Genomic DNA, 19,885 nt, shown 5'->3' on the forward strand with positions numbered 1-19,885 from the left:
AAGTGGATCTTAGGCAAATTCTTTAATCTCTTTGTGCTTCATTCTCTGTAAAACGGAGACAGTGTTACCATCTATCTGTATTAGGATTAGATTCAACTGCTAGTAACTGTGGGAGACCAGAATATGTCACCCCAAAATAGGAAGGATTGTTGAGCTGAAGACAGTTAAGAAGAAGCAGATACAGGAGAGCTCTCTGCCCTCCCTCTACTTGCCTAAAAGCACGACGTAGATTTACAAAGAGAAAAGATGCCCTGCCCTTCCTCTTACCAAGGAGAAGGAAGGTTAACCACTAAAGACGACTTTGAACCTTCATCAGCCTGGAAGTAGTACCAGAGGGATCAACGTTAACAAACTTTACTAACTAGTGAAGGAGCTCAGGGAATTTCACCTCACAATATGGCTCCCTGGTGTAATGAGTATTTTGAATTAAAAACCCTTAGCGATCAGCAGGCTTTGGAAGAGACTTTCCCCCTAACTACATACAGACAGGCAAGACCCACAAAGGAGAACAATTGTCCTTGTTCCCCTACCTGTTATCTCATCACCCATCAGGGAAAAGAGGACCAAGAATGTAGCCACACCCCAGCAGACCCCTTTACAAGATCTTGTCTCCAAGGATCATTTAAATTCCAAGAAAACTATTTACAAGTCAAATTCTGTTCCCAGATCTCATCGCTCTGCCTGGTAATCATTTATTGCCCCTCAATAGAAATCTTCTTCTCCTCCCCTTCCATAACCTGTTTTACCAGGACTGAAGCCCCTGTTCTTTCTGTAACCTCACGGTATATAAGCTTCTGGACCCCACTGAGGTACTGGGCAATCACGCTGTAATTCTCCCCGTGCTCATGGTAAACACATTTGTAATCTGCTTCTCATACTAACCTGCCTTGTGAGTTGATTTTTCGGTGAATCTTCAGGGTGCCAATGGACTTGGTCCCTACACTCGCCTTCATCTGCCATTTATTTGCCTTTCCCCAAGTTGATGTCCATAGACACTAAAGGTCCTTTTCTTTTTCTTGTCACTTCTCTAAAATTTTACTATTCTTTGTTGAAGATGCTATATAAGTTGGAATTCAAAGCCACCTCTCTGAGAACTACTCATTCTGTGGGTATCTCCCATGTGTACATGAAATATACATGCTAATAATGAACTTCTGTTTGTTGTTCTCTTGTTAATCTGTCTTTTCTTACAGGGGTCTGGTCCACCTCAGAAACTATAGGGGTTAATTTTCCCCTACATGACAAAGTAACAATAGTAAAATAATACTAAACAAGAGCGTCTTTAAATTTCCTCTCATGTAAAAATAGGCAGTCCACGGTGACTATGGAAGATGTACAATCATTATCCTTGGCTTATATCAACAATCCTTAACACAGGACTTCACGCCCACAGTCGTTGGCTGGGAGCACTCCGCGCGTGGCCTCGGCACACATTCGGTGGTGGAAACATTTTCTTCCATCCCTTCCCGCCCTGCGTTTTGCACAGCTTCTTCTGACAGGACACAGACTACGCTTCTGTAACAGGAGACTCCTTGCCACCCCACCCCCTCCCCCCCAAAAGTGGCTTAAACAAGTTGGAAGTTTCTCTCTCACATGATAGTCTGGGCTAGTGGTTCAGGACCAGTGTGTTGGGCTCTCATAAGTTATCTTCTTGTTCTGACATTTCTGAGCTATTGCCCTCATCTGCCTTGTCACAGATGGCTCATGGCCACTTCCACATTCTCACCTGCAGGAAAAGGGAAAGACAGAAGGCAAGCCAGCTTCATTCCTCCTAAGGGCATGTCTCAGAAGTTGCAGACATCCCGTCTATGCTAAGTCGCAGGTGTCCAGCTAAAACGTTGGGGAGGGCGTTGTTCCTAAAGGAAGAAGGGCAGGATGGATATTTGGAGAACAACCTACAGTCTTTGCTCACAGCCACCTCCTTTGTCCCCTCTGTAGGCCCCAAGTAGGCCATCACCATCTACAGAGCCATCCCAGGCCGGGCACGCCACCCGTCTGTGACTCTGCCCCTCCCTCATCTCCAGAGCTCTTCATTGCACAGTCTATACCGCATGGCAGTCTACACTGCACATGGAGCCCTGCAGTAAGGCAGCCTTGCTCAGCCCTCACAGCTGACCAGCATTCTGTCGAGTCTTCCTCCTATGTATCTCTTGAATCATTCTTTGTTCCGTCCCATCTTGCTTTGCTCGGGGGTTCACCTTCTCTTACTTGGGTCTTGGCAAGGTCTTCCTAACGGACTCCCTGCTAGTGTCGTTCCCCTCCAGCCCATCCTCCACCACCTCCAGCAAGCCATTCTTCAGCGACTCCCCACGGCCACCCCGTTAGCAAGGCTCACTTGAGGCCTGGCCTCACCTGCCTTTCCAGCGCCACACCTGCGTGCCCCTGCCCAGCAGTCATGCTGTGGGTGCTCCAGCACACCTGTGCCTTTGCACCTGTGCCTCCAGCACCCAGATTTGCCTCTAATATTTCTTCCTCTGCAAAACTTCCTTGATGTCTCCTTCACCTCTCAGAGGGTCAAACTCCCCTGTCAGTAACTTATATTGTAAATATTCTAATTGCTCTGAAATTAGAGGGCAGCTTCAATTGGCAGTGTCTTAAAACTGCTCTTGACCTCCACTGACGTCAAGTACTCCTAGTCAAGTTACGTTTGCTCTGCCCAGCCACCGGGGGCAGTACCCACCTGAGTGTCGTGGTAGGCAGCCTCTAAGATGACCCGCACCTGTCACTGCCTCTTGGGATTCATGTCCTTGTGTAGTCCCTCCCTTTGAATATAGGCTGGACCTAGTGACTTGCTGCCAATGAACGGAAGACAGTAAAAGAGATGGGATGTCACTTACAGGGTTAGGTTACCAGAAGAAGACTGCCCATTTCCTTGCTAGTGTCTCTTTCTCTCTCTCTGTCCCTCCCTCTCTCTGAACCTCACGTGGAGGAAGCAAGCAAGTTTACACACCAGTGAAGCTGCACAAGTGTATCATAGAGTAAATTCCAGGCAGTGGGACTGCTGGGCCGACAGGTGCATAAACTTACAGTTTTGACAGAAATTGCCCAGTTATCTTCCAGAAAGACTCACCAATTTATACAGTTGGCTCTTGAACAATGTAGGGAAGAGGTTTTTCAAGGGTCAAGTGTACTTCCATGTAATGAGAATGCTTTCCCACCTCTTCGTCCCCTTACCAGTATCATCCCTCTTTCTAATCTTCGACAGTCTGATAGAGAAAAAAAACATATCTTATTGATTTGATTTACATTTCTTTTTATGAAGTCAGGATGAGCATCTAAAATTTTTTTGCTATTTATTTTCCCACCTATACATATTATCTTTGCCAATTTAAAACTAGGAAATTCATATTTTTCTTATGACTATGGTTGAAATAATTTCTTTTGCATCTAAATGTTCTTGATCATTCCTTTATAGAATAAGGAAATCATCCTTTTGTCATAAATTTTTTTTGTTTTTGTTTTTAGAAACAGGGTCCCACTCAGTCACCAGGCTAGAGTGCAATAGCACAATCATGGCTCACTGTAACCTTGAACTCCTGGGCTCAAGTGAGCCTCCTACCTCAGCCTCCCGAGTAGCTGGGACTACAGTTGCATGCCACTACGCCCAGCTAATTATTTTATTTTTTGTAGAGACAGGGTCTTGCTATGTTGCCCAAGCTGGTCTCCAACTCCTGGCCTCAAACAATCCTTATGCCTTGGCCTCCCAAAGTGCTGGGATGACAGACATGAGCCACCATGCCCAGCCTGCCATAAATGTTATTTTTAAAAGGCTTTCCCAGCACAACAATTACCAAAGTCAATACTGCTGGGACTGGGGATCTTTGGCCCTGTGTTTGGTGGGACAGTGACAAACAGGGAGATTGGGCAAATAGGTAAATAAGGTGCACATGATGGAAGCCAGGCTTCTCGTTATTGGAGAAGGGAGTTACAAATATCAAGAGGGTAAAGCTAGAATAAACTCTACTGGGTTGGAATTGGAAGTACCAGTATGAGCTCATGGTCTTTTCATTTAATATAAGGATAGATAGCTATAGAAATGGATATTGTGGCCCACAGTTTTTTTTTTTTTTGACACTTTTCAAAAGGTGTCATCTCCTTGCCCTTAAATGAGGGCTGGAGTTAGTGACTTGCTTCTAACCAATAGAATCTGGTAGAAGTAATACTAGGTGACTTCCAAGGCTAGGTCATAGAAAGGATACAGCATTCACTTTGTTCTGTCTCTGTCTCTGTGCTTGACCTGGGAACCCAGCCACCAATTAGTGAGGAAGCCCCAGTCACACGTGTAGGTGTTCTGGCCACAGTGCCTGAGCTGACAGCCAATAGTGACTGTCCCATGTGGGGAGGAACAAGCTCCAGCTTTCAAGTCTTCCAGACTCAAGGACCCAAATCATGAGGCAAAAACAAGCCATCTCCACTGTGCCCAGTTTGAATTCCTGGCCCATGTAAGCCATGAGACATAATACATAATTGTTAATTACCTAAGTCACTAAGTTATGAAGTGGTTACACAGCGATAACACATCCATATGTCTATGTATATGTGTATGTATGGTTCATACATATATTTCTCACCTCTGTCCCCTGAGACAGTCTAGAAACACTAATAACCCAGGAGCAATCAGCACACCTAGTGCACAGATCTTGGATTCTGAATGCCGTTCTCCACTAAACAAATGTCTCATTCCAGGGCTGGGGCAGAGAAAAAACAAAATGAGCCTGGAACATCATCACAGCACATGCCTCCTGATGTGATGCACTCAGAACACAGGATTGCTTCTGGAATATTACTGCCAGGACACATGACCTGCATCTAACCATGGAGAAATATCAGGCAAACCCAACAGTGAGGGACCTTCTACAAAGCAACTGGCCTGTAATCTTCAAAAGTCTCAAGGACAGAAAAGTCAAAGAAAGACTGAGGAACCAGTCCAAATCCAAGGAGCCTAAAGAGACGTGACACCTAATGGAAAGTGTCCTGAATTGGATCCTGGACCTATAAAGATTAGTAACTGGGACTGGAAAATTTTGAATGGGAATCACGGATTAAACAGTAATAGTGAGTGGATCAATGTTAATTGATGGTTGACCTGCAGTTATCTGGGAGAATATCCCAGATTTTCAGAAATATGTGCTGAAGTACTAAGGGCAAATGATACGTAATGTTTGCATCTTACTCTCAAATCTTAAAAAATATGACTAGGTATTTATGGAGAGAGGAAATGACAAGACAAATGTGGCAAACTGTTAACTGAGGAGTATGAGGAACACACAGGGATTCTTTGTACCATTCTTGCAACTCTTCTATAAATTTGAAATTATTTCAGTATAAAAGTTTTTTAAAAATAGGCATTCCCAGCTTGTTGTTGGTGTTTTCTAATTTGTCAAGCTTTTCCCTTTTGGCTTTGGGTAATGTGTCCTGCTTGGGGTAGTCATTTGAAGAAAGTCCTCGGGTCAACAGCTAATAAAAGAGGTAAGCGGCAAGTTTCATCCCACCTTGGCAAGAGAAATACCAACGGGCGTGGAGAAAAAACTGCTCAACTTTTCTCTGGAGCTATAGCTTAGGAGATGGAAACAGGGAGTCCTACAGCTTCACTGTTCACTGAGCATCTTCAGCCGAATCGCTGGCCAACACTTCAGATTCAACAGAGCTAACACCCACCTACTCTTTTTGCCCAAACTAGTCACTTCTCTGACTTTTCTATTTCTGACAGTCTCTCAGGTATCCAAACTCAGGAGCCATCTTTGCATCCTCCTCTTGTTCTTCCCACATTTAACCAGGAACTGATGTTCTTCACTCTTCATATTCTCATTATGTTGTCACCTCCTCTTCCCGAACCACATCCTACAAATCTGAATTGTCACTACAGCCACCTCCATTTGCCTCCTAGTTGCTACTTTCCAATAACCTAATCCTAGAGGGACATTCGCATGGATTCCCTCCATCGCTGCCTTAGCGTGTTTATTATAGTGTTACTTAAAAATATGTAGAAACATGAAGCTGGATATCAACTCCTTCTCCTCGGAGCTTTCATTCAACTCTAAAACAAAAATAAATTTACAAATCCAATACAAACAAAAGCACGGAACCAATAAAATCCAAATTAACATTTAATGTCAGATGCTGTTCTGGTGACTGTACTGCTATTTGCATTATAGTAGTGATACAGATGGTTTTCTGGTATTCCATGTGCCTGTACTGTTGTAGGTACTGATGGCCACTTTCCCCACCATTTTCTTCTACTGGAATTTCTACAAAACCTTGGTTAGTACAGTCACCAGGAAATTGGCCTCCACTTTGACATACATAGACCATTTAGGCATTAATTCCTCTTCTATTCTTGTCTCATCAGCTTGTGACAAAGCAACTTGGCTTCAAAAACACAGATGCAGATAGGAGCAATGGAACCATGAAATCATGTGGAAAGACACAGCAGTAAGTGGTTACTTAGATAAGTCTGAACTTTCTTAAACTAATACCTTAAATGTTCACAGTGGCATTATTCACAAAAACTGAAAGGTGGAAGCAACCTAAGTGTCCATCAGTGGATGAAGGGATAAACAAAATGTGGTGTAAACCTACAAATGGAATATTATTCAGACTTAAAATGGAAGGAAAATTCTAACACATGGGTGAACCTTGAGGACATTACGCTAAATGAAACAAGCCAGCCACAAAAGGACATGTAAGATTCCACTTATATGAGGTATATAAAGTAGTCAAATTCATAGAGACAAGGTAGAATGTGGTTGCCCAGGACTTGGGGAGGAGGGATAGGGGAATTAGAGTTAGGATACAGTTTCAGTTTTATAAGATGAAAAGGGTTCTGTGGATGGATAGTGGTGATGGTTGTATAACAATGTGAATGTACTTAACACTATTGAACTGTACAATTAAAAATTGTTACAATGGTAAGTTTTATGTTGTGTGTTTTACCACAATTAAACGTTTAAAAAATGTAGTATCAAGTGTTAAGACCAAAATTTTTAAATGCTTATGGAGAACTCATGGACTCTGAATCAATATTCCTGCAGGCACCTTTCCCACAGTCCACATGGCTTTGATCCATTCTCCAGCCTACACCTGCAGCCTGGGATTCTAAGAGAACCCCACTCTGACTGCTCATACACATCACTGTTACCGCTCAACTCTCCACGCCAGCCTTCAACTCCAGCTAACTGGTGTCCGCCAAACTTGACACATGTCCTCATCTCTTTGCCTTGGCTCATGTCTCTCCTCATTTGCTTTTATCATCTAATCCTTCCACTTGACCAAGTCATCTTTTCCTCCTCACAGTAGGATGGTCCCAGCCCACAGGGACTTCCCCCACTCAGAGGGTATCAATTCACCCTGTTTGGCATTAGGCACACATTCTAAATTATTTCACCGCTCATCTTCCCAATCATTCAACAAACATGCATAGAACATATGCCACACACAACAACATGCTAGGCCCTTGAATCAAACGCTACATTTTCTTTTTGTCTCTTTCATAGCCCCTTGCACATTTCATCAATGTTTATTGCAGTTGTGAGGAAGATGTCATAACAGTTTGTGCTGTCATATTCCACATATGACACCAAATTTTAAACTATTGAAATCAAGAACAGTATAATATCAGGACTCGCCTAAAGTAACAAGATATTTTGTTGTTGGGAGTAGTGTGTTTTTTGTATCAAACTTAAAATGCAGTTGTCAGTACAAGAAAGGTTTCAAGACTGACTTCAATGGGGATTATGTAGTAGAAGATCCTAGCCCTGGTTACTGGAAGGTTCCATGGCAATAGCTGTAATGTTATTTGGTCATGAATGCCTGTGATCAGAGAAAGCATCCAGAACACGTACTGTTTCATTAGTCTATCCCCCTCTAAGATAGACAAATGGCCAATAAACATACGAAAAAATGCTCAACATCACTAATCATCAGGGAAATGCAAATTAAAACCCAATGCAATATCATCTTACTCCTGTTAGAATGGCTTTTATTAAAAAGTTCAAAAACAACAGATGCTGGTGTGGATGCAGAGAGAAAGAAACGCTTATACACTGTTGGTGGGACTGCAAATTAGTGCAACCTCTATGGAAAACAGTATGGAGATTTCTCAAAGATCTAAAAGTAGACGTACCATTTGATCCAACAATCCCACTACTGGGTATCTACCCAAAGGAAAAGAAGTCATTTTATCAAAAAGACACCTGCACTCGAATGTGTATAGCAGCACAATTCACAATTACAAAGATCTGGAATCAACCCCAGTGCCCATCAATTTATGAGTGGATTAACAAAATGGGGTGTATGTATACCATGGAGTACCACTCAGCCATGAATTAAGGCCTTTTGCAGCGGTTTGGAAGGAATTGGAGACCATTATACTAAGCGAAGTATTTCAAGAATGGAAAAACAAACACCGCATGTGCTTTCTAATAAATTGGAACTAACTGATAGGCACATGTACACAAAAGGAAGTAAAAGTCATTGAAAATCAAGCAGGGGGTGGGGATAGGAGGAGAGGGACAAAAACCTACCTCATTGGTACAATGAACACTATTTGGGTGATGGGAACACTTATAGCCTTGAGTCAAGCCATGTAACAAAAACATGTGTATACCCTTAATATTTTGGGAAAAAAGTTATCCAGAGAGGGCAATGAGGAATAATTTATTTTCTCCAATTTTAAATGTATTAAAATATTGATAGAATACATTAAAAATCCCCCTTGAATATGATTTACCTGATAGACATGTGCACAAACACAAATAACTTTATTCACATGTTAGAACAGTGTTTGAGTAGACAGAGTTTTAAGGACACTTAATACAATCAATTTCTTGAACTCATTTGATTTTTAAAAAACTATATTCAAGCTCTGAGTATTTTACTTACAGAATTTTGCATGTGACTCATTTCTTTCTACACAGAGGTTAAATACTACCTGTATTTGCTTAATTCCCCATTATTTTGCTGTTTCAACATGATTTTGTACCCTCAGTCATTTCAATGTTAGTCAAAGGTTACACTTTCTTTCATTCTTAGCCTTTTTTGAGCTTCATTTTCTCTCTTTATGTTCTCTGGTATAGCTTCGAGGCGTAGGGTATTCATTCCCAAGATCCACAACAATTACCTCCCTAGAAAATGTCACTCCTTTTAAAGGTCTTTTTTGGTTTTCAGAAACTGAATGAGTTCTACTGAGAGGTACGGTTGTTTTCTGCAAATTGTCATTCTGCAAGAGAATGAGACAAACACTATAAATGATCATGTCATGAACGTAACAAGCTCTGCTTTTAAAAATATAGGCTATAATGTTATCAGAGTGATCCTGGGGCATTAAAAGAACTATATATACATATAGACTTCTGTTAATGAGAAACAGAAAAAGTATTTCTAAAGGATTTAGGAAAGTGGCGATAATCCACCATGATCACATTTTCATATGTCTCTGCTTATAAAAGCACACGCTCCATTTGACCCAGCAATCCCATTACTGGGCATATACCCAAAGGAAAAAAGGTCATTCTGTAACAAAGACACATGTACCCGAATGTTTATAGCAGCACAATTCACAATAGCAAAGATGTGGAAACAACCCAAATGCCCATCAATACATGATTGGATTAGTAAGCTGTGGTATATGTATACCATGGAATATTACTCAGCTATAAGGAATAATGAAGATACGACATCTCTATGGTTCTCCTGGAGAGAGTTGGAACCCATTATATTAAGTGAAGTATCCCAAGAATGGAAAAACAAGCATCACATGTACTCACCAGAAAATTGGTTTCCCTGAACATCACCTAAATACACATCTAGGAACGACACCAATCGGATATCAGACTGAGGTGGGGGGTGGGGGAGGGGATGGGGGTATGCCTACACAATGAGTGCATTGCACACCGTTTGGGGAATGGTAACACTTGAAGGTGCTGACTCGGGAAGGAGGGGTTCGGTGGGGAGGGACATATACCCACATCATGGGTGCAACACACACTACCTGGGGAACGGACACACCTGGAGCTCTGACTTGGGGGGAAAGGCGGTACATGGGCAACGTATGTAACCTGCAATTCTGTATCCCTCATAACAATAAGATGAAATAAAAATAAAATAAAAAATAAAATAAATAAAAGCACACGCTGACATATTCAAATAACGTTTAGTGATGTGTCATTTTCCCTACAAAGTGGTCAAACCTAAAAGCCACCTGGACCTCTGTCATGGACTGGGCATGGTCCTGTGGTGGGAGGGCATGTGCGCTGTTCTTATGAGGGAGCTCGAGAAGCCCTGGCCACGTTGTGTGCTTATGCAGAGGGAGCCTCGAACTAGCACAGGGACATGCGGTCTGGTCCTGACTTGGCCACAGTGGAGAAGTAGACAATTCATCTCATTTTCTCATCAGTAATAGAAGAAGGTTGGACCCCTATATAATCTCTTGCAGCTCTAAGATCCTAGGATTCTGAGAAAAATAAACTGAAGGGGAATTAATAAGAAAAGCACAAATGGAACAATGAAGATAAGTAAGTTTCTAGGCTTGGCATATGTAAATGGTTTAATGACATGAATCAACAGGCTAAGAAGAATGGTTTAAATGACTGGACACTGGACTCATTCTAGGAACAAACCTAAGTTACAGGCAACTCCATCCCTTGTCGTTACACCTAGCTGAGCAATTCACCTCCTTTGCAATCACTCTAACCTGCCCCTTCAGAGTGGAAAAACGCATCACCTCTTGACCGGTTTCTTCAGCATTTTCAGCCTCCTCTTTTACTTGGTCCTCTTCTTCAACCACGTCCCGTCCAGGTGATGAGGGTATGGTCACCATTTCCTTACTGTGTCTCTGGACAAGAATGCCAGGCCTCACTGGCATGATTTGCATTATGTCCCTGGAAAATCAATCAGCAGGGTTTTAAAAATGCATGCATTCTGGTCACCAGTATTACACACAAAAATGGCTTTCTGCCACATCCTAAGAAAGAGACTTACTTTCCCTGGTCTCCTGGATTATTTGTCTCCGCACTGGCAGCTACACAGTCTACACCTCCATTAGCATCAGTACAAGGAAGTTTTTCTACCTCTTCATTTCTCTTGCCTTGGAAACTGAAAGCAAACAAGCAAAAAGAAAAAAAAAAAATCAGAAAAGGAACAATGGCCCTGATTTTAAGGTATGGCATGGAAACTATACCTTTTTAAAATTTTATTTTAGTTTTTATTTTACTTTATTTTTTACATTTGCCTTTTAATTACATTACTTTTATTTTTTTATTTCAGAATATTATGGGGGTACAAACGCTTTGGTCACATAAATTGCCTTTGCACCACCCAAGTCAAAGCTACAAGTGTGTCCATCCCCCAGACAGTGCACACAGCACCCATCCCCACCTCGCCCCTCCCAGCTGCCCAACACCCGATGAATGTCACTTTTAAAGAGGAAATTAGCATTTCTAAAATCGTGAAATGGAAAGAGTAGATAGCTATGGCATCATTAATTGTTCTATTTTAAATTGTTTAATATTATATTATTTCTAGATACATTTGTTAGTGTGACTTGAAATCTGATCCCAATTTATCAGCATGGATTATTACCATTTATATAAAAAAACCATCAATAAAAGGAGGATGCAAATGAGGCAAATTAGAAGGATGATGAAGAAAGTGATTGCTGTGGTTTCAAAGGTCATACGGTTAGCTAGCAGACTCATCTACTCTCACAATCACAGAGTGTCCAAATATTCTTTTCCAGCTCAGTTTGAATGTAGTTCTCTTGTTAAGTTTTCTAGAATAAAAGGCTGTTTTCCTTGTTCTTTTGATCAGTTCAGCTTCATAAAAGATGTTCTGCTTGTTTCAGTGCAGTTGACTCACACTGGCTAATTTCTCTCCATAAATTTGGTGGGGGCTGAGGTGGCTGGAGGGGAGACTGAGCTGGGACACGTGTGATCACTCAGTTCACCTCCCCTCACCCCAAACACTATCAGAATCCAGAAGAGAGAGGAATCGGAGCAGCCGGACCTGAGCCCAGCTCCCCATTCTTCTCTCTTCAGTGACATCATAGAATCATAGAGCCCTGGAGTTAGAGAGCCCAGAGCGCCAGCCCAGCCCAGCCTACCACCCAGGGGCAGGAGACCCACTGAACTCTCCTCTGGCTGTCACCTGTCTGTCCTCTCCTCTGAGAGGTTCCGCAAGGAGGCCACATGGTATTGTCTGTATCATTCTTTGGGCAAGGACTTTCTCCCTACTCTCCAAACACCAGCATTCCTTTCCTAACCCAAGCCTGTTTCTTTTATTGCTTCTTTCACAGACCATGAACAATTGGTTCACTTCCTTCTTATAAAATCCCTCTCAATAGCCCCAATGACAAGAATCAACTTACTTCTTAAAGGTGCTCTCTCCAGGCTAAATAGCCTATGTCCTTCTAACCCTGCCTCACTGGGCCTACTTCCTGGACACAGAAGAGAACAGACAGTTCTAAAGGCCATGGCTGAGGAGGCCAAAGTGGGAAAAGACGGTCAGAGTGAGGATGGCCCTGGCCCAACCTGACTTCAGGTACAAATGACTGACGCCCATAACAAGGAGGGAGAAGGTAGAGCTAGGATTTTCTGAGAAGAAAGGGAGAGTATAAAACAATATGGCAGCTGCTGGCAACCACATCTAGAAAAGTCAGAGGTGAGCCTTGGGAGGGGTGGGGGCGGCGGGGAGGGTGCGGTATCCTGGTCTGTTTTGTGATGCTCTAACAGAATACCACAGACTGGGTAATTGACAAAGAACAGGAATTTATTTCTCACAGTTCTGGGGCCTGGGAAGTCCAAGATCAAGGCACTTGTAGATTAGGGCCTGGTCTCTCTGTTTCCAAGATGGTGCTCTGAATGCTGGTCCTCTGGAGAGGAGGCACAGTATGCCCTTACATGGCAGAAGAGCAAAGGCAGTGGACCCACTCCCATGAGCCCTTTTTCATAATGGCATTGATCCATTCTGAGGGCAGAACTCTCAGGAACTAAATACCTCCCAAGGCCCCATCTCTCAACACTGTTGCACTGGAGATTCCAACACATGAATTTTGGAGGGGACTCAGTCAAGCCATAGCAGGGGGTCTTAGGGCTGCAGTAACACTGGCTCTCCTCCAGAAGGGAGGGACTGTGGCTTCTTTATCTTTGGATGCTCCACCAAGGAAGGACCTGCACATTCCATAAATGTTGAATGAACAGGGGTGTGGGGTGTGGGGTGTGGGGTGTGGGGTGTGATGTGTGTAAATATAAGTAGAGTTTGTTGGAGGGCTCAGGTCAAGGCTGATTTTGCAGACTATGTGAATATCTGAGCCACTCCTGGCAGAGTCAGCAGAATTCCTGGACAGTTTCTCCAGCCAAGGCTCCCAGAGGAAGATTCAAAACCCCTCTCATACTCCTTATTATTATAATACATTGCTGCCAGACAAGACTTGAAGAACCCAAATCTGCTCATACATCATGTACACATAAAAGCTTTTTTCTGGGGAGATGGAAATGTATCAATCTACCGGTGGTTACAGAGGTAGAAATGGTCCTTGACTAACAGCAGTTCTTACAATTTTTCGACTTTATGATGGTATGAAAGCAATACACATTCAGTAGAAACTGTACTTCAAATTTTGAATTTTGATCTTTTCCCAGGTTTAGTGATATGCTGTACAATATTGTGTCGTGATGCTGAGCTGCGGCAGTGAGCTGCAGCTCCCAGTCAGCCATGTGATCCCACAGGTAAACAGCCGATACTTTACAGTGTACTGTATTCAATAAATTACATGAGCTTTTCAACACTTTATTATAAAATAGGCTTTGTGTCAGATGTTTGCCCAGCTGTGGCCTAATGTAAGTGTTCTGAGAATGTTTAATGTAGGATAGGCTAAGCTATGATGTTTGACAGATTAGGTGTATTAAATGCATTTTGACTTAGGATATTTTCAACTTAGAATGGGATTATCAGACATAATCCCATTGTAAGTCAAGGAGCATCTATGTATATAGTCATGTGCCCCATAATGATATTTCAGTCAACAACAGATTGCATACGTGACAATGGTTCCATAAGATTATAATACCATATTTTTACTGTACCTTTTCTATGTTTAGATATGTTTAGATACACAAACACTTACCATTGTTACAATTGCCTACAGTATTCAGTACAGTAATATCCTACACAGGTGTGTAGCCTAGGAGCAACAGGCTACATCATATAGCCTAGGTGAGCAGTAGGTTACATCATCTAGGTTTGTGTAAATACATTCTATGATATTTGCACAATGACAAAATTGCCTATGACACATTTCTCAGGATGTGTCCCTGTCATTAATTGATGTATGACATATGTATAGCTATACCCATCAAACTGTGTATTTAGTATCAGTGCACTTATACCCTCTGCTGTTTGGATATTTATTATACCTGAATAAAGAGGAAAAAAGGGCCCCATCCCCATGCCTGAATTTGAGTGGGTAGTAAGAGTACTGCTGGATTAGAGGTCACTGATGCTAGCTGGCCCTGTCTCTAAGATTGTTTACCATACACATTCTAAGACTGGAGACCTATAACAAGCATATAGTAGTAGCAACACGTGAGGGTTGATAAGACTGCATCATAAGGGCTTTCACTGAATGTAGCTTGGGGAATCAATACCTTAAATTTATATGTATAGTTAATATAATTCTGGAAAGTGGAGAGTTATTCAACTTTGGTCTCTAAATCACATTTTAAATGCTCTGTACTATAAACTCTGTCAGATTATGAGGCTGGCACTGTCCTGATATCAAAGCCACTATAAGAAAGGAAAACTAAAGACCAATATCCTTTATGAATATTGATGTAAAAATCCTCAAAAAAGTACTAGCAAACTAAATTCAGCAGCATATTAAAAAGATTATATACCATGACCAAGTGGGACTTATTACTGGGATGCAAGGTTGGTTTAACATACAAAAATCAACCAATGGAATATACCACATAAAGTGAAGGCAAAAAATCATATGATCATCTCAACTGATGCAGAAAAAGCATTTGGAAAAAGGTATCACTCTTTCATGATGAAACCATTCAACAAACGAGGAACAGAAGTAAACTACCTCAACACAATAAAGGCCATAAATGAAAACCCCACAGCTAACATCATATGCAATGTTGAGAAAATATTTGTAAATCACGTATCTGATAGCAGACTGATATCCAGAATACATAAATAACTACAACTCAACAACAAAAAAATCCAATTAAAAAATAGGCAAAGGGTTTCAATAGGTATTTCTCCAAAAAAGATATACAAATGATGAATAAATACCTGAGAAAAATGTTCAATATCACTAATCATTGGGGAAGGGAAGTATAAATCAAAACTACAATGTGATACCTCTTCACACTCATTAGGAGGGATATTATTTAAAAAAAGAAAGAAAGAAAAACAAAAACAAGTGTTGGTGAGGACATGGAAAAACAGGAACCCCTGTGCATTGCCAGTGGGAATGTAAAATAGTGCAGTCGTAGAAAACAGTATGGCATTTCCTAAAAAAATTAAATATAGAATTGGCACATGATGCAGCAATTCCACTTCTGGGTATATACACAAAAGAATCGAAAGCAGGGATTCACACAGATATTTGTATACCCATGTTCATAGCAGGATTACTCACAATAGCCAAAAGGTGGAAAAATCCAAATGTCCATTGATGGATGAATAGCTAAAATGTGGTATATACATAAAATAGAACACTATTCAGCCTTAACAAGGAATGAAATTTTGGTTCATGTTACAACATGGATGAACCTTGAAGACATTATGCTAAGCAAAGTATGCCAAACACAAAAGGACACATATTATAGGATTCCACTTATATGACATACCTGGAACAGGCACATTCATAGACACAGAAAGTAGAATCATGGTTACCACGTGCTGAGGTGAGGAGGAAATGGGGAGTTAGTTTTTAATAGCTATGGAGTTTCAGTTTAGGATGATGAAAAAATTCTGAAGATGAATAGTGGTAATTAATGGTTGTACAGTAATGTGAATACACTTACTACTATGACTATATGCTTAAAAATGGTTAAAATGGTAAATTTTTGTTATATATATTTTATCACAATTTTGAAAAATTATTTTTGGAACAAAGGAAAGAGAACTGATGTGTAAAGTGGTCCGGTCTATGGCAGGCACTGGAAAAGTAAAACTACCAGCACATAGAGATCTTGTTTCAATCTCTGTCCATTTGTTTGATTTGTTTGGCTTAAGCTGGTTTGAGTGGAGTTTATGGATCTTGCAAGCCAAGATTCCTGACCAACACAGTGTTGCAGCCAACATCACACTGCCTCCTTTTCCGAGCCCTTGACACAAGAGGTATAGCACCTATTCATCATTTCCTGATCCTACTTTCTAGGAATTAAATAGGTTCCCTCCAACTCGTGATGACAAGCAAAATGAAATGGGTGCCTTTTCTCTTCCATCAAATGAGTGCAGCTTTTTCCGTACCTTGGCTAGTGAGGGTGCTTAGAGGTCCTATTTCAGGTTTTAGAAAGCTGAATGGAAGTCACTGAGAAACTCATCAACGGACTGTGATATTTAACAGGACAGTTGGATGGAAACTTTTTTTTCTTTTGCTTTAATGGTCCAAATCTGTCAGTTTTTACCTGAGGAAGAAAGGAAGAAAATGATATTAAACACCATGATAAATGGCTCATATTTCAGTACTATTTCCACAGAGGACAAAGGTTTTGTTGAAAAGCCTTTTATGATTTACAGTTAACCTTTTCATGAAAAAGGCATATATAAACCTCAGAAAGTCTACAGCTTGACAGGGTTTTTAATGTCACGGCATTAAACAATCCATTCATCAGTCTATTGTTTCTACAACAGAAAACACCACCATTTTCAAGGGTGTGGGCGCTAAGACAGCACGTCTCCTGTAAGGAGAGGCACTAATCCCCAAATGCCACCATTCAGCAGAATAGCCTGCAAGCTGACTGCAAAAGATTTGGCAAATCTTTACACCTAGTATCTATTCATCTGGGATTGAAATGTCTTTGAGAGAGAAAGTGTCAGAAGCAGAGTACTGTTAATATTACGACCACCCAGAATTGGGTAAATACATTGCTGGCTTCAACCACACTAGCCACAATACCTATGTGCACACCCATCTCAGGGCACATTTTAAAGTACCTTGGCCCACTGCTCTGCTACAGGCTTCATGAGGACAAAATGCAGAGTGGAGGATTCAGCCACCATTGAGCCATCATTCCAGTGGTCCCATTCCACGCTTCTGATTTGAGGAGGGCCTCTCTGGGCTGCAGGCGAAGGAGAATGCTCTTGTCATGTACTTGGGCATATTCTTCCTTGATCCCATGCTTCAAGGTTAGTGAAGATCAAATTTCAAAGACTATGAAAAACAGATCAGCCTCTGATTCCACCTTCCTAAGATGTCTGGGAAACATACTAAAGCTGACCCAGCTCATCCATTCCAGACTTCCCAACCCTGCAGTTCCATCCCAAAGAAGAGGTGATGGGCCATTCCAGCTCACTTCAAAGGAGCAAGTTCGCCCCAGGGTCTGTGTAAGCTGAGCCTTTTGCACATTACGGGGTTCCCAAGCTCTCTCCCCATTTCCCATCCCTCTAGCAACTCACATCCCATAATAAGCAGTGAGACCATGACCAAGAGGCAGATGGGGGCTGCCTTTGGTGTTTTATTTTGGAAGCTTAAGCCTTAGAGGCTGAGGGCACTGTCTCTGCCTGGGGGTGCTGCTGTTGGAGGTGAGGCTGGTGCCACCCCTGCCATCCACTCAACCTTAACAAGTTGGTGGCAGTGGGGTTTGTTCCTTTTTAATTGTCTTGTTCAATCTGCAAACTTTTTATTTCCTTCCAAACATAATTTCTAATCATTTGTACTGTTACGGTGTGTGTGTGTGTGCGTGTATATATATATTTTATTCTTTTTCTTTCTTTTGAGAGATAGGGTCTTGCTCTGTCACGCAGGCTAGAGTGTTGTGGCCATATCATAGCTCACTAAAACCTTAAACTCCTGGGTTCAAATGAGGACCTCAGGTGCACGCTACTATGCCTGGCTAATTTTTGCATTTTTTTGTTGTGTGTATGGGGTGTCTCACTATGTTGCTCAGGCTGATCTCAAACTCCTGGCCTCAAGCAATCCTCCCACCTCAGCCTACCAAAGTGCTAGGATTACAGGTGTGAGCCACTGCGTCCAGCCTTATATATCTTATTTTAATCTGTTTGTTTTTATTCTTTTTTTTTTTTTTTTTTTGGAGACAGAGTCTCACTTTGTTGCCCAGGCTAGAGTGAGTGCCGTGGCGTCTGCCTAGCTCACAGCAACCTCAAACTCCTGGGCTCAAGGGATCCTCCTGTCTCAGCCTCCCGAGTAGCTGGGACTACAGGCATGCACCACCATGCCCGGCTAATTTTTTCTATATATATATTTTTAGCTGTCCATATAATTTCTTCCTATTTTTGGTAGAGATGGGGTCTCGCTCTTGCTCAGGCTGGTCTCGAACTCCTGAGCTCAAACGATCCGCCCACCTCGGCCTCCCAGAGTGCTAGGATTACAGGCGTGAGCCACCGCGCCCGGCCTGTTTGTTTTTATTCTTTTTCCTCAACTCCTCTACTCACAGCCTTTAATCTTAATATTTTCTGAAAAGAGTACCAGCAATTATCTAGCACAGGGCTTCTCTGACTATGGTGAAGGATCAGGTTTTTTCTTCTCCCAATCCACTGAGGACCAATACTTTAGTAAAATACAATAAAAATGGTCATACATTTAGATGCACAGCAATATAAAATTGTTATTAAAAAGGTTCTGGGTATTTACTCTCAATTTCTGTATTTTGTTGCAGACCCATGACAATTTAGGGACTAGCATCAATCCACAGGGCACACTTAAGAGTAGCACTGATTGACCAAATCCCTCATTAATTTGTTTTAAATAACATTTGTTTTTATCATAGAATATTTGGAAAAATGCAGAAAAAAGAAAATAAAATCTCTCGTAATTCCATCACCCAGAGATAAAAATTGTTAAAATATCAGTATATGTCCTTTAAGTCTCTTTTCTATGCATATATGTTTTTTAGTGGCTTTATTAAGATATAATTCACATACCATTACAATTCACCCATTTAAAGTATGAACTTGAATAGCTTTTTTATACATTCACAGGGTGGGGAGTAATTACCACAATGTAACTTTAGAACATTTTTATGGCACTCCTCCCCCCCCAAAAAAAACCTCTTATCCACTGGTGGTCATTTCCTCTCTCTGCCCGCTCCCCAGCCCCTGGCAATCATTAATTTATTTTCTGTCTCTATAGATTTGCCTATTGTCAACATTTCATATAAATGGAATCATACAATATTAATATGTAGTGCTTTGTGTCTGGCTTTTATCCATGTTATAGCATGTAACAGTATTTCCTTCCTTTTATTGCTAAATAATATTACATTTTATGAATATATCAAATTTTGTTCATCCATCCATCAGCTTATGGACATTTGGGTTGTTTCCACTTTTTGGCTATTATGAATAATACTGCTATGAACATTCACATACATGTTTTTACACAGCATGCTTTCATTTCTCTTGGTATGTATCTAGAAGTGGAATTTCTGGGTTATATGGTAACTTTACAGTTTAGCATTTTGAGGAAACACATGTATTTTTATAATTTTTAAAAACTGAAACCACTGTATACATATTTTGTTAAATTTAACATTTTTATTATGAACATTTCCTATGTCATTCAATAATCTTCAAAAAGATGATTTTTTAATACCTATACATTTGTTCATTTTATAGAAGCATTGTAACTATTTTCTTGTTGCTGGTCAACTTGCTACTTTTATAACTAGCATTAATGGATGTATTTGAACATAAA

The 19,885-nt window shown here is 41.1% G+C and overlaps 1 protein-coding gene across 1 annotated transcript; it reads right to left on the bottom strand.

Annotated features, from left to right (window-relative positions):
• Positions 1-8,963: 8,963 nt before the first annotated feature.
• On the bottom strand, positions 8,964-11,693 carry C19H2orf74 (chromosome 19 C2orf74 homolog). Its single transcript, XM_069494870.1, has 5 exons — positions 11,578-11,693; positions 10,978-11,091; positions 10,721-10,877; positions 10,670-10,672; positions 8,964-9,217 (listed from the first exon to the last, which is right to left on the bottom strand). Exons 1-5 carry the CDS (start codon positions 11,691-11,693, stop codon positions 9,044-9,046), a joined length of 564 nt encoding a protein of 187 aa, XP_069350971.1. The 3' UTR covers positions 8,964-9,043.
• Positions 11,694-19,885: the final 8,192 nt, after the last annotated feature.

This window comes from Eulemur rufifrons, chromosome 19 (assembly GCF_041146395.1).
Source record: "Eulemur rufifrons isolate Redbay chromosome 19, OSU_ERuf_1, whole genome shotgun sequence".
NCBI classification, from domain to species: domain Eukaryota; kingdom Metazoa; phylum Chordata; class Mammalia; order Primates; family Lemuridae; genus Eulemur; species Eulemur rufifrons.